Source organism: Rattus norvegicus, chromosome 9, assembly GCF_021556685.1.
Source record: "Rattus norvegicus strain SHRSP/BbbUtx chromosome 9, alternate assembly SHRSP_T2T, whole genome shotgun sequence".
Classification (NCBI taxonomy): domain Eukaryota; kingdom Metazoa; phylum Chordata; class Mammalia; order Rodentia; family Muridae; genus Rattus; species Rattus norvegicus.
Window position 1 is genome coordinate 19,664,159 of NC_141542.1, and position 15,391 is coordinate 19,679,549.

The 15,391-nt window shown below is 41.2% G+C and overlaps 1 protein-coding gene across 4 annotated transcripts in view; it reads right to left on the reverse strand.

Annotated features, from left to right (window-relative positions):
• Window positions 1–246: 246 nt before the first annotated feature.
• LOC134480478 (uncharacterized) overlaps window positions 247–15,391 on the reverse strand; it is a 34,052-nt gene continuing 18,907 nt past the window's right edge. The window contains exons 2-6 of one of the 4 annotated variants that reach the window (XM_087568615.1): window positions 11,755–12,023; window positions 7,497–7,656; window positions 6,035–6,166; window positions 5,182–5,365; window positions 247–1,038 (exon numbers count right to left, since the gene is read on the reverse strand). In XM_087568615.1, coding sequence (XP_087424741.1) covers window positions 1,033–1,038; window positions 5,182–5,365; window positions 6,035–6,166; window positions 7,497–7,656; window positions 11,755–11,845 — 573 coding nt within the window. In that variant the 5' untranslated portion in view covers window positions 11,846–12,023 and the 3' untranslated portion in view covers window positions 247–1,032. Of the gene's footprint in view, window positions 1,039–5,181; window positions 5,366–6,034; window positions 6,167–7,496; window positions 7,657–7,862; window positions 7,878–8,386; window positions 8,593–11,754; window positions 12,024–15,391 lie in introns of those variants that run through there. The other 3 variants (XM_087568614.1, XM_087568617.1, XM_087568616.1) reach the window with 3 other exon arrangements.

A 15,391-nucleotide genomic window follows, 5' to 3' on the forward strand; every position in this document is an offset into this window, starting at 1 on the left:
TAGAGGTAACTATATATTTGACAGCAAGCATACACAGTGGGTAATGTATGCATGACAAAGTTGAAATTCAGAGTTGGAAACACAGTGCACAGTGACTGTATAAATGCCTGTGAATCTCAGTCTGACTGGGAAGTGATTTGATGCCCAGTCCCAATGAGAATGCAGAGATCCATCCCTCCCTGATAGCTGTGGGACTTCAGATGTTGACACTAATGATCAATAAAGAAGGTTCTTAAGAGTGAAGAGTTTGAGATTACTCCTTTATTGACCAGAATACATCCAATTTACTTGATAGTAACCAGATGCAGGCAGTCAATATGTAGAGACTATATCCTTATCAAAATAGAAAAGCAAATGAACAAAACAACAACAACAGATAAATAATAAATCTTCAAATGAATAGAAGGAAAACCAAATAACCAAAACAATTAAAAATTAACCAAACTTTAAATAGAAGAATTGCGCTAAGCATTCTTTTGCTGCTCCTTTTGCAGAATAGACTTATAGCCTGTGGCTTGCCTTGGAGACATAGTAGACAAGCAGTTAGTGATGGTAACAATCTTTTCGAGAGGAGTGGAAGTAGGTCTGTTTTGTTGGAGTGGGGGTATTAAGGAAAAAGCCTACCAATACTGAGTATAAATGATATTACAGACTTTGTCACAAAGTCTTTCCAATGTTGTGAACTGATCTCCATGAAACTCTTCTGGATGACCCATCAGGACAAGTACAAATTTACACGTGCACAGTCTTTCTGGATGACCAGCAGCTCTTGATTGATGTGCATCAGCACTTCTCTGAGTCCCCCTAAATGTGCACACTTGCTGGAGAGAGCTGAGGTGAAAGTACGGCCTATTCAATCCAAAGAAGTTAAACTAAAGGAGGAAAATGCAGTCCACAATTGCTATGGACACTACAGATGAGACGCAATAGTGGTGTATTTGCTGTGCACACTTAGTTCTCCTCCTGTAGCTCTTCTCTCCAAGGGAGATCTTGTCCTGGTCTGTGTCATGTTCGAGTTTCTGCTGGAGAATTTCAGACCTAGCAGAGCAAGGGAATAAAGATTTATTGAGTGGTTGTCAATTCAGCTCTCCCTCTTACATCAGCTCTATTCAGTTGGACTATCCAGCATGACCTGTCAGCTGAGGTCAGTCCCTGCATCCCCAAGTGACATAGAGTACCTGCGCTTGGATTTATATCTCAGCTTTTAACACTGCTAGAATTTGAACTGTGGACTATGCACTGTACTGGGATTAAGAGAAAAATGAGCATTTTTTCCCACTGGTCCAGGTATATGACATTGAATAATAACATTGTAGCTATGTCTGAATCTGAGTTCAAGAGAGGTATGAGCAACCTAGAATACCATATGGAATCCTTCTGGAGAACATGCCCAGAATTGAGGTGAAATTTCTGATTATGTTAGGACTGAAGGAACCTGCGTAGGTTCAATTTGTAACCACTGTATCTGCAAATACACAGAGAAGCCATCTCACATCAAATCCATGGGAATTGCATAGATCCTGTAATCACTGAGAATGTGCTCCATGCAAATCTTCCCAGCGTACACACGGACATTAAAGGTGATTGTGATGTAGAAAGAGAACAGCACTCCCGTAAGTCTATGGCTAGTGTAAGGCAATTTGTGAGAGGACAGAAGAGAAAATGCCCTCAGATCTTTCCGGAGAGATCACAGGAAGAAAGGAGTAGAACATAGCAAGAAATCCAGAGGATCAAATATATTGTTTCATGGGCAAAATTCACATGAACTGTACCAGAACAATACTCTGAGTAGCTCTTTAACTGCCTGAGGCTGAAATCCAGGTGGGGTGGTCATCCACCCAAAAAGGGTATTTATATACGGAAGGATATTCAAGTGGCTTCTTCCAGCCTATGTTCCTACCTGAACATTAATGCTTAATGTAAAGATTCCCCAGGATTCGCTGGAGACATAAAAACAAATGTTGAGTGGGATATGTACATAGTGGCCAGAGCCTATAGACAGCTCAGTCAGTGATGTGCTGTCCTCCCATAAACCGTCATAGACTCAGGGTTCTTTCCCCATTAACAATCCGGCTTAGCAAGTCCCAAAGGCTGTGTAGAGCTGTCTTGTTGCTCAGCAAAGGATCATATGTTGGTGGTGGACTAGACTCTTGTTCTTGTTCACTCTTTCAGACTTTCCCCAAAGTGTGCAACTTCTTCTAATCGGAGCTGTCTTTACCATAGCCTGAGTGACTTCATGCCCAAAGCTAGAATCATAGGAAATCTCCATAACCAGGATCCAAATCAACAAATTTTCTCCCCGTAATGTGATTGTTCCACAGATAATTTGAATAAGTAAGTAAAAGCTTGCATGGATTATCTCACACTGAATCAGAATCTATGGAAGGGCTCCATCGTATGGTACACTTTTACTCCTTGGCTGATGGACTTCTGGATAGATTCTCCTTCAAGGTTACTCTGGGACAACTACAACATTGATGCTCCATAGTTGCAATGGCAATACCTACTCCTTGTTGTGGAATCACTGGGTTAACTAAAACTTCTGTTGCACTTTCTGAACATGGCTTCTCATAGGGCTACCTGTTCTTACACTGTCAGACCCATTTGAGGCTCATCATTTCTCCTAACCCATTGAGGCTGAAATTAACTGAGAGAAAATGATGTTGATCGACAGAACTTGCAGAATGCTACACAGATAACATAGAGGAGCGCTTTGGATTAACTGTGCACCTAAAGGGGTTCCTGAAACTGCCCTGTTCTTGCACCACAGCATAGCTATGGGACTTTTTCTGGATGACGATACAATTCCAAGCAACTCGAATTCTCAATGAATAAAATCCAAGCCAAACTCCCAGGGGAAGTTGTAGTGTGCCAAGGTAGCTCGAAAGAAATGGTAGCAGGCAATGTGGAAAGCAACCTTGGAGAAGACACAGTGAGTGACACAACCTTCCAGTGGGCTTTCACAATTCACAAAGAACAGAGAAGCAGAATAAACTCATGGATTTTTCTAGAGAAGCCTTGCCCTTACCTCCCAGTACTCCATTCCTTTGATGTGCTCCAAAGGATTTCAATGCAGATCAGTAGTTTTGCCCCTAATCACTTGAAAATCTAACTTTACAGGTGTTTTTGTGTCCTCTTTTTGGGGGTTGCATTTCTAAAGGATTTTATTGTCCTGCTTCTACACCATAACAAAAAGGGACCTGCAAGCTCTAGGCCTGTACCATTTGTTACCCCTGTGAAACACGACTCAGTTGAACATATTTCCACTCCTCCCCCAGACTTCACAAGATAATTCTGTTCTGAAATTTTTGGAAACAGAGTAAGTTAGTAATTTAAGTGTCCTTTTGCTGTACAGAGCTAGATGGAGATGCCAAATGACTGGGCAGCTCTATTTCATGTTTCATGGATGTAAAGTGAATGCTTAGAGTACTTTTCTCATGAAACTTGGAATTGAGGGAAACACAGGTTCACTACTGCAAACACACACACACACACACACACACACACACACACACATACCCACACACACACACACACACACAAACACACACACACACACACAGACACAGATACACACTCGCATGCACAAATGAAAACTTTGCTCTTATGCAGCACATTTCCTGTTGAGTGAGGAATTAGTGGGAACAATGCTGTGTACAAGTCTCTTAGACTCAAGCAGGCTGTGCTGCCCTGGCCTGTACTCATTTCCACTTCAGGAAACCTTTCTATGCAGATACTTGCTGGTCCGACAAGTAAGTTACATGTTCTGCACAGATAGCCTAAACAACACAACATCAAATCCCCAAGAGAGAGATTTCTAGGAAAAGACTCCATCGAGCTCTATGCTGACTCATCATAGGCCCCTCACTAAAACTACCCTGTTTCCTTCATAGAAGACTTTGGAAGCATCAGAGAAGACAGTAACTCACGGTCAGTTACCAGGAACATTTCATGACATTAGAGTTCCTGTGATATTAAAACAACCTCTGTGTCAGTCAGAAAAAGGCTAAATAAATAACATACCCTGACTTTTCTGAAATGCAGCACTGTGTACAATATTGAGAGGGAATCTATCCTGAAAGAATGCAGTGCCCATGATATAGTCAGCAAAGCAATGTCAGCAGAGGGTTGCACTCTAGGATTCCATGCAATATCATGGAATAAGACAATCCAGAATCTTCCCCGGGGGATAACTCTGTTCAGGTAAAGCGAAGAAATCTAATCCTTATTTTTAAAAGAGCTGAATGGTTTAAGAATGTGTTGAGACAAATAAGAGAGGGGGCTCCACTTGGAACTGGACGAATGATGCAAAGACTGCTGGCCAGCACAAAACAGGAAGCTTCATGTTTGTTGAGAGACGTAGGCTTAAGGGACTAAGTTAGATAATGACTGGACAAAACTGCATGTCATGAACTGGCCTCCCCGCATGCTCCCTAAGATGCAGGTCAGCACAGCAATGCACCTTTCTTGGTGAGAATTGGGGGTACATACGGATAACTTTGTTCTTGAAGTCTCAAGTCTCTCATGCCAACCCTCAGCCTTTGAGAAACCTTTTCCACATCCTTGCTCTTCTAACCAGCTTCAGGTTGTAAGGCCCAGTTATGAACTCTCCAGGAGCACTCAAATAAGACAGGACTGACATGCTGATATACAGGCTCTGTAGTTACCCAAGATCTATGAAGCATGAAGTCACCATCTTCATATACAGGGACATGAGGGGAGGAAGAACAAAAGCCACCACAAATGACAATGAGAACCATTTCTTTGGCATTTCCAGCAGGCTCTCCTCCTTGAAAACTACTTACTTCTTGAGTCTCACATGATCCCTGTAAAGAAAATGAGCTCCGGGCTTTTGCTTCATCCCTCAAAGCCCTGTTCTAGTCTAAAGAGGGGCTCCCACATAGCACCCTCCATACATAATGGCACGTAGTGCTGTCCTGTGTGATCAACCTATCTCCTTTAATGAAGTGCAGACTCTCGAAGATCAGGAGCATTTGCTTTCCAAACATGCAGTTTCTTGAAAAGGGGCTATCTCCACAGAGAGCCTTGTAAACCATCACATGAATGAACACTTGGATGAGACCTAGGTCAGGACATGGATCAGTCAATAGACAGTTACATTGGTTTGTCTATGGTTATGGTAAGACCTGAGGACAACCTGACCCTGAGTCCTAACCCTACCTGCTGTTGCGTGGCTCTGGGGTCACAGATGTTCATTCCAGCCTCTTCACAGAGCCTCTTTGTCTCCACAGAGGATGCTGGCAGTTCAGTCTGCTCCACCAGCAGTTCTCTCTTCTCATTCAGCAAAATCTGTATATTGTTCTTCAATTGAGCTTGTTCACGCAGGAGCTGGGATTGCCTGATGCTGAACCACAAACAAAAAATGGTAAATACCAGCCAGCTTCTATTTGCCTGTCACTCCTGCAAGTACAATCATCCCTTCAAGGGTCCTCATCCTCAGAAATCCCCAGAATAGAGCCACACTATACAAGTTAGCACCAATTAGAGGAGGTCAAATCCAGAGCACACATTCCACATGAATCAAAGTACTTCTGAAAATCCTGACACTAAGACGGTTTATATAAATCAAGGTAGAAGAGATGGTCCATAAGGGAGCTCGTATGTCCATGGTATGGTGAAACCATCTTCACGTTGTGGGGAAAGCCCCTCTGAGGGGGAGTTGAAGACCCAATAGCTATACAAACTTTCCATGTGTTTCTCATGGATCACAGATCTTTAAATCTCCTGTCAGAGTCCTAGAGATTCAGAGTTGATTGATACTCCCATCATGGTGCAAACCTTTTCTATCTAGAGGAACTTTAACGGGGAAAATAACAATTGGAGGGTCTTCTACAACCTTCACATGTACGACAACTGAGTCCAAGAGCTACAAATCTAAGACCCTTGCCAGGAGGCAGCCTTCTTGTTAAGAGTCAGACACTACAGAACCAGAGCCCTGACTTTGGTTCAAAGTCATACAGGACAGAAGCATTCCCTGCCTAGTGCTGGGTTCTCATCTCTGTCAGCGACTCACCGGTAGGAACTGTTCACTTGTATGAGCTCCTTGTACCTCTCCATGGCATCGCTTATTGAGTTGGTCATCATTTGCATAGCCATCATTCTCATCTCATGTTCAGATTGAAGGACTGGCAATTCGACATGCAGCCTGGGTTAGGTCATGGCCAAAGGAACAAATAATGTTTTGAACTCACGATTTCAGAATTAGGTGAAATGTAAATGAAAATATATAATAAAAAATTTCAAATTCAAGGAATGGTGGAAGGGAAGAAAGTGGCAAAGTCAAAAACCAGACCAAAACCCAACAGTGAGACTCAATCCACAGAAAATATTTCTATGTACATAAGCAAACATTTGTTTTGAAATAAGGACTCCTTGGAATCCTGAGAGATATGGTTCTGCAAAGACTCACTATATAGGAGGGGGCAGAGCCTGAGAGCTGCCTGTTTGGGAATAACAACGGTCAATACCACAGTGACCTTTCTAGGTCACAATAATCAATCCCTGGATAGTTAAAAAAATAAAAAACTAAAGACCAAAGCAGGTGAAACAAATTAGGTAAAATCAGACTGTTCTCTCTATTACTTAAACTCAGTATGTACCACATATTTGCTCCTTCAAAGTATTTGTACTGGTTAAGTTTATTATCCTGGGCACAGGACAACAGAGCCACGGTACCAATTGGAAGGACCTGACCTTAAAGAGCTGGCAAGGTGAGCATGATGGAATTGACTAGTTCAGGAAGAAGATTCCTCCAGTCTGTGCCACAGCTTTGGGCCCAAGAGAAAACTGTGATGACCTTTCTCTTGTTTTGAAAGCAGGTATACTCAATCCTTGGTTTCTATCGTTACATGAATTCCCAGAGGGCATAACTAAGTTTGACCGGGAAGAGGATTTATAGCACCTCCTCCCGTCAGGAGAGTCCTGGGTGCCACCAAGGTATACTGAAGGAGCAAAGTGCTCTTTTGATCAGTGTGGGCCTCCACGTACTCATCACTATCATGACCTGCAAAGTGTTGATCAAACAAATCCTCAGACCCCATCAAAGGTCCCAGACGTCCTGATCCTGAGTAAAACACCACATGTACTTCCACATACATGCATACCAACCCATATCCAAACACATTTAGAATGCCAACTACATCCATGGAGGTGCCATAGAATCAGAGTATAATGAACAAATTCAGAGTAAAAGAGTGATGACATGCAGGCATTTCATTCACACACACAGTTTCAGCAAGTGTGACCATGTCCTTCCAGCTGCTGACAAAACCAACGCTAATCCAAGGAGCTCAGGGTCAAGTACAAAAGAGGTTGACCCTAAACACACAGCACCTAGCTTATCTCACAAGCAAATGCTTGCCAAATCTCCTTAAAATCCAGGATGAGAGGTGAAACTTTCTCGTGCTATGAGTAAATCTCGAGGTAGCAGAGAGAGAGCGCAAGACAGTGAACAGGTTACTGGGCATAATGACTACCTGTGGTCCCACTCATCATAGATATAAAGATCCAGGATTTGATAAAGTTCATCCCTCTCGAATTGACACTTCTGGATTTCAAATTTGAGTTCCTCCAGTTCCTTTAGACACTCCTCTTGCTTACTGATGACATTTTGGGATGATGCCTTCCTACCAAAACCTGTAGACATATAAACCCAAGTGAATTTGCATATTTGATGGCCCGTGGGCAGAAAAGATCATTCTGAATTCGAAAAGGAGGTTGAGGAAGGGGAAATGGTAGAGACTGGGTGAATCCCTGAAAGAGCAGAAAAGCTTTCTTAAAGATTGATTCTTAAGCTATGTCCCTCTTCCCAACCTCTAATGCCATAAACGTGCCACACTCACTATTACACAACCCCCGGCACTGAAAGTTATTTTCTGACTGAGACATAAACATCTGCGACATTGTTATCTCATATCAGATGTGGTGCAGATAATCCTGGAGTTCATAATGACTTCATAATGCTTACCACCATCAAGCTCTAACCAAGTGTGGTCCAGCCCAAAGTGTCTGAGAACTCAATTCATGACTAGGGGTGCATCCTTCCTTGTTCTCGCCATCAGACACTTATGTAACCTACAGTAATCTAGAGGATGAAGTGCTTCAACTCCCAACCATGGATCGTCACATTGTTAATCCCACAGTGCCTCCTACTGCCATTCGTTGACACTCACAGTTAAAAAGCTTCAAGAAAAGACACTAAAGTCTTTCCACTTTATGGCTTTCTCTCAAATTAAAGAACAGGAACTCCTGACTCTTGGTTTGCCTTTGAAAAATCCCAAGGCTCCTGCTTGTAAGGCCTAGTCTTAGAAAGCACATCTCAAACCTACCTCTTTGAGGATGTTCCCCAACTCTGCCCACGACTCACCAAGCCTTCCCCAGAATGATTTCCTCCTTCCTGTGTCACTAGAGAGGGGGACAGCTTCTCTCTGACCTGGTGTGGTCTCTCCTTGATCAACACTTTCCTTCCGAAAAAGCCTGAGCAGCTGGCGAAACATGCCTGCTTGTGAACCCAAAGGGAACTGAAGTAATATCCCAAAGGCAGTTGGTGTCACCACAACACTGGTGACATCACAGAAGATTCTAGGGATCTCTTAGATACAATAGAGTGTCCAGTGAACGGCTTACTGGTAATGTCACTGGAAAATTCTATGGCCTACCTACCAACCAGCTCTCCCCTCACTGATGAATTTCTGTGGGGACCCTTTCCTCCAGTCTCCCATGTGTCACTGGGAATACCATTTGGCAACCTCTATTTCAAAGCTAGATATGTCTCTCTGCTTCATTAGAAGTCAACAATGCTTTTGCTGGGGAGGGTTGCTTACAACCCTGAATTGGAGAACAGATTTTTCTTAGCACCCAAATCTCTAGGGACTAAGGAGGAGGGAGATTTTTCTTAAAAGTAAATCAACTACTTGAGACAATGTATGTGACACACATTTCCATTCCTAAGCTTTTCCCTTCTTCTGGAGGCCAATATATTTCTTCTATACCTCTGAGTGTATAAAACCTGGAAATATTTGCTTACTGTGCAGTCCTTGAAAGCCGACATTGTTTTCATTTACATATCCATGTATTTCTCAAAATCAATGGTCTATAATCCTATTTTTTTGCAATAAAAACTTTTTCTTGGGAACATAGGGATCAACTACATGGCATATATAAAATAATAAATTTCTGTCTGTTTTATATATTATGTAGGACATCCTCCCTTTCTCATATATAACAAGACAATTAAATTGGACATCAGTGAGCAAATGTCAACCAGTACCTTGTGTTAAAACATTGTAACTATATAGCCATCACTTCTCCAATATCATTCTTCGTGAATAGACAAGTCTAGGCATGAGAATATTGGGGACTACACCATGAACTTTTACTTGTAGCAAACAGAAGAATCAGGAGGATGGAAAGGGAGTGGAATGGCCTGAGTTCAGGTTGAACCTCAATTTTAATGGGTCCATACGTTCAGGAGGGAGTCTATTTGGCATTGTGATATATGGATTCTGTCTTCTTATCATAGGTGTTATAATAATTCAACATGAATGTGTGGTATAATGCCACCCCACCTCAGAGATGTAAGAGTGAAAATCATGTCTGACCATTCTGGGAAGAACTCTGACTTTTACTACCATCTGGAGTTATACAACATCACTATACAAAGCTCAGAAGAGAGGGGTGCAGATGTGCGGGCCCTAGAAGTTGAGGATCTTTTCTTCTGATTAAGCCACTTGTTTTTCCTATGTAATATTTCCCTTGCTCTTTTACTAATGGTGGTTGACTTCTTTTCTGGCCTGAGGTAAACTGGAGTCCAATCTTTTGGATTACCGAACCTTCTATTTTTGAGATGACAGGCCCACCAAGGGTCCTACTGCATACAGAAGGTATGAATAAGTCTCAGGGGCTGGAGTAAGTTAAAAACGTCTGTGATAACAAAGAACTGATTAAGAAAACAAGAGCCCAGCTGCTCATCAAGATCACAGTTGTATGATAGTAAGAAAATGTGAATAGGGCATTGGGTGAAAGATAAATTAATTAGGAGGTCACAGGCTTAGAAGGGGTAGCCTTTGCTCTCAGTGGAGCTGCCATTCTTTCTGCCATTCCTCGCCCTCTGCCACAGGACCAGAGACTTCCCCATACAAATGGCTGGCCTTGCCAAAGACCTGGCAGGGCTTCTCCCTGTAGAATAGGACACATAGAGTCCTTGAGGACTCACCAAGAGGTCTTCTCCACACGGTTCCTTGTTGTCAAAGGGAAATGTTCCTGCAGAATCCTGCCATGGCAGCAGGAATTTCAACCTGGCTGCTCTTGGTCCAGCTCACTGGGTGCAGGCCTGAGGCCCAGGGGTATCTGGGGAGAGAAGCAGCATGCACTACCTCACAGCTCTCTCTTTGTTAGATGCAACTGCTAGGACTGTGATAGGATTTTTGTTTCTTTGTGTGTTTATTAGAAATACCTACAAAGCTGATTAAAGTTGCAACATGCCTTCATACCCAGAGTGCAGAATGTTTTTACATCGTTGTTGTTCCTGTTTTATGTTTGGATTTTGTCTTTTAATCCCCTCAGGAAATTTCCCTGTGCTTAGAATGTTAAGCACATGCTCCAGAGGGATCAATTATTCAAGTTCGACAAAGCTTTTGTTCTCACCATCACTCCACAGATGATGCCATTACTTACTTTGAAATAAGAAAACAGTCATAGAGAAGTAAATTAACCTGTAAGCTATCAAAGAAGAAACACATCATGATTGTGGAATGGCACCCCAGTATTTTGTATTTCCTAAGTTATTTTTATTTTAAACTTTTTTATTGGATTTTTTTGGGTACATTTCATCTTTTTTAAATCCTTAAAGGTATCTTTTATTCCTCTCCTCCCATTTACAAGTTGGAATTTCACATGTAATTGGTAGTCCAGATAGTTGGGTCAATGGCTTAGATATCACCTTGGCCTAGTTTCCTTGGCATAAGCTGAATTAGAAGCAGACTCAAAGATTCAGGACCAACAAATAATAAATTCCACTACATCTGGATACCTAGCCTCACAGCCAGGGAGGGACTGTTTTTCCATTCACTATTTAAAAAAAAAGATGCAGTTCATTAACATATAAAAAATTTCTCAAGTATATTAAAGTGTTTACCATGGTCATACAGTTTTTCAAATACCTGGCCTTCATCTTTTTCCAAAACCTAAAATTTCTTTCTTATTCACATTTTTTGATTATTTTTTGGTATTAGTATCATTTTTTTAAATTTCAGTTTTTTTAATAGATATATATGTTTTATTCAAACGTTATTCCCTTTCCCAGCTTTTGGTCCATAAGCCCCCCTGCCGTGCCCTCTCCCATATGTATGGTCCCCCAATCCATGCCACTTAGAAACCCCTTCCCGGACATTTCCCTGCACTGAGGGTCCAACCTTGTTAAGAACAAGGGCTTCCCCTTTCACAGGTGCCCCAACAAGGATATTCTCTCCTACATATGCAGTTGGACCCCTGGGTCAGTCCACGTATAGTCTTTTGCTAGTGGTTTATTTGGTTGGCATTGCTGTTCTTATGGGGTTGCAAGCCCTTCAGCTCTTTGAATCCTTCTTCTAATTCCCATAAAGGGCGTCCTGTTCTCAGTTTAGTAGTTTACTGCCAGCACTGACCTCTTGATTTGACATGCCCTGGATGTGTCTCTCAGGGGAGATGCATATTCTGTCCCTTTCAGTAAGCATTTTTTAGCTTCATCAATCTTACCTAGTTTTGGTGGCTGTATATATATGGGCCACATGTGGGGCAGACTCTGAATGGCTGTTCCTTCGGTCTCTGCTTTAGATTTGGCCTCCATATCCCCTCCTATGGATATTTTTGTTCCCCATTTTAGGAAGGAGTGGGAGCATCTGCACTTTGGTCATCCTTCTTCTTGAGTTTCCTGAGATCTGTAGATTGCATCTTGGGTAATTCGAGGTTTTGGTCAATATCCACTTATCAATGAGTGCATACTGTCAATGAGGGCTTCTGAGTACCTGGAAGAGAATGAGGGACAAGAGATGTGAAGAAGGACTCCAAGACAAGAGTCTGATCAAGGCGACAATTTTATTTTTCCCCAAGGCTGAATTTGTAGCATAAAATGGATAACAGAGAGAGGAGAGTAGTAAGAAACATTTACCCACGCCAAGGACACAATATTCATGTGGTCAGGGAATCGGCTGATGTTGACAGGTTGTCAGAAAGGTCACAGGTTTGTAATATCTATTAGTCAGCAGGATGTTGTTTTTTCAGAAAGGTTACAGGTCATGACTTTGGGTATCTTAATGTCAGACGTTATCATATGATTATTCATCTTGACCACCACATTTGTATTAGTCTTCTGCAGCTGGCTGGCTATTTTCCATGAACCCAGTCATACTTAATGCTAACCATAATAATAACATCAATAATGGAGGGCTTCAAGGCCATCGCTCCCAAGAGCATACCAAGTGTGTTTTTCTGTGATTGGGTTACCTCACTGTGGATGATATTTTCTAGTTCTTTCCATTTGCCTATGAATTGAACGTAGTCATTGTTTTTGATAGCTGAGTGGTACTCCATTGTGTAGATATACCACATTTTTCGAATAAATTCCTCTGTTGAAGGGCATCTGGGTTCATTCCAGCTTCTGGCTATTATGAATAAGGCTGCTATGAACATAGTGGATCATATGTGTTATTGTATGTTGGAGCATCTTTTGAGTATATGCCCAGGACAGGTATAGCTGTGTGCTCAGGTAGTGCAATGTCCAAATTTCCAGGAACGTTCAGACTGATTTCCAGAGTTCTTGTACCAGTTTGCAATCCCAGCAATAATGGACAAGTGTTCCTCTTTCTCCACATCCTCGCCAGCATCTGTTGTCACCTGATTTTTTGATCTTAGACATCCTGACTGGTGTGAGGTGGATTCTTAGGGTTGTTTTGATTTGCATTTCTCTGATAACTAAAGATATTGGGCATTTCTTTAGGTGCTTTTCAGCTATTCTATATTCCTCAGCTGAGAATATTTTCTTCAGCTCCGAACCCCATTTATTAACAGGGGTGTTTGGCTCTCTGTACTCTAACTTCTTCTGTTTTGTGTATACTTTGGATATAAGCCCTCCATCAGATGCAGGATTGGTCAAGATTTTTTCCCAATCTGTGGGTTGCCTTTTTGTCCTAATGACACTGTCCTTTGCCTTACAGAAGCTTTTCAGTTTTATGAGGTCCCATTTGTCGATTCTTGATCTTAAAGCATAAGCCATTGGTATTTTGTTTAGGAAATTTTCCTTAGTGCTCATGTCTTCGAGACTCTTCCCTACTTTTTATCCACTACTTTTAGTGTATCTGGTTTGATGTGGAGGTCCTTGATCCACTTGGACTTAAGCTTTGTACAGGGTAATAAGAATGGGTCAACTTGCATTCTTCTACATGTTGACCTCCAGTTGAATCAGCACCATTTGTTAAAAATACTATCTTTCTTCCATTGGATGATTTAACTCCTTTGTCAAAGATCAAATGACCATAGGTGTGTGGGTTCATTTCTGTGTCTTCAATTATGTTCCACTGAGCTGCCGGTCTGTATGCCAATACCATTCAAACTATTGCTCTGTAATACTGCTTGAGGTCAGAGATGATGATTCCCCCAGAAGTTCTTTTATTGTTGAGTAGAGTTTTGCTATCCTGGGTTTTATGTTATACCAAATGACGGCAAATTGCACTTTCTACCTTTATAAAGAATTGAGTAGGAATATTGTTGGTGATGGCATTGAATGTGTAGATTGCCTTTGGCAAAATGGTCATTTTTTACCATATTCATCCTGCCAATCTATGAGCATGGGAGATCTTTCAATCTTCTGAGACCTTCTTCAATTTCTTCAGAGATTTGAAGTTCTTGTCATACAGATTTTTTACTTGCTTGGTTCAAGTAACAGCAAGTTATTTTATATTATTTGGGACTATTGTGAAGGGTGTCATTTCCCTAATTTCTTTCTCAGCCTGTTTACCCTTTGAGTAGAGGAAGACTACTGAATTGTTTGGGTTAATTTTATACTCGGACAGTTTGCTGAAGTTGTTGATCAGGTTAAGTAGTTCTCTGGTAGAATTTTGGTGTTGCTTAAGTAGACTATCATATCATCTTCAAATATTAGTGTTTTGACTTCATCCCTTCTAATTTTTTCCCTTTGACCTACTTTCATTGTTTGATTGCTATGGCTAGGACGTTAAGTACCATATTGAAAAAGTAAGGAAAGAGTGGGCAGCCTTGTCTAGTCCCTGATTTTAGTGGGATTCCTTCAATTTTCTCAGTTTAGTTTGATATTAGCTACTGGTTGGATGTATTTTGCCTTTTCCTATATTTAGATATGGGCCTTGAATTCCTGATCTTTCCAGGACTTTATTAATGAAAGGGTAATGAGTTTTGTCAAATGATTTCTCAGCATCTAATGAAATGATCATGTGGTTTTGACTTTGTTTATATGATGAATTTCGTTGATGGACTTCCGTATATTAAACCATCCCTGCATCCTTGCCATGAGGCGTACTTGACCATGATGGATGATTGTTTGGATGCGTTCTTGGATTCAGTTTGCAAGAATTTTATTGAGCGTTTTTGATCAATTTTCATAAATCAAATAGGTCTGAATTTCTCTATCTTTGTTGTATCTTTGTGTGGTTTAGGTATAAGAGTAATTGTGGCTTCATAGAAGGAGTTTGGTAGTGCTCTGTCTGTTTCTATTTTGCGGAATAGTTTGGACAGTATTGGTATGAAGTCTTCTATGAAGGTCTGATAGAATTCTGCACTAAATCCATCTGGTCCTGGGCACTTTTTGGATGGGAGATGTTTAATAACAGTTTCTATGTCTTTATGAGTTATGGGGTTGTTTTGATGGTTTATTTGTTCCTGATTTAACTGTGGTACCTGGTATCAGTATAGAAAATTGTCAATTTCCTCCACATTTTCCAGTTTTATTGAATATATGTTTTTGTAGTAGGATCTGATGATCTTTTTAATTTCTTCAGATTTTGTTGTTATGTCTCCCTTTTATTTCTGATTTTATTAATTTGGATACACTCTCTGTGACCTCTGGTTAATATGGCTAAGTGTTTATGTATTTTGTTGATTTTCTCAAAGAACCAGCTCCTGGGTTTGCTGATTCTTTTGATACTCGGTTTTGTTTCTGCTTGTTTGATTTCAGCCCTGAGTTTGATTATTTCCTGCCTTCTACTCCTCTAGGGTTTATTTAATTTTTTCTAGAGCTTTTAGGTGTGCTGTCAAGCTGCTGACATATGCTCTCTCTTGTTTCTTTTTGCAGGCACTCAGAGCAATGAGTTTTCCTCTTAGCGCTGCTTTTATTGTGTCCCATAAGTTTGGGTATGTTGTATCT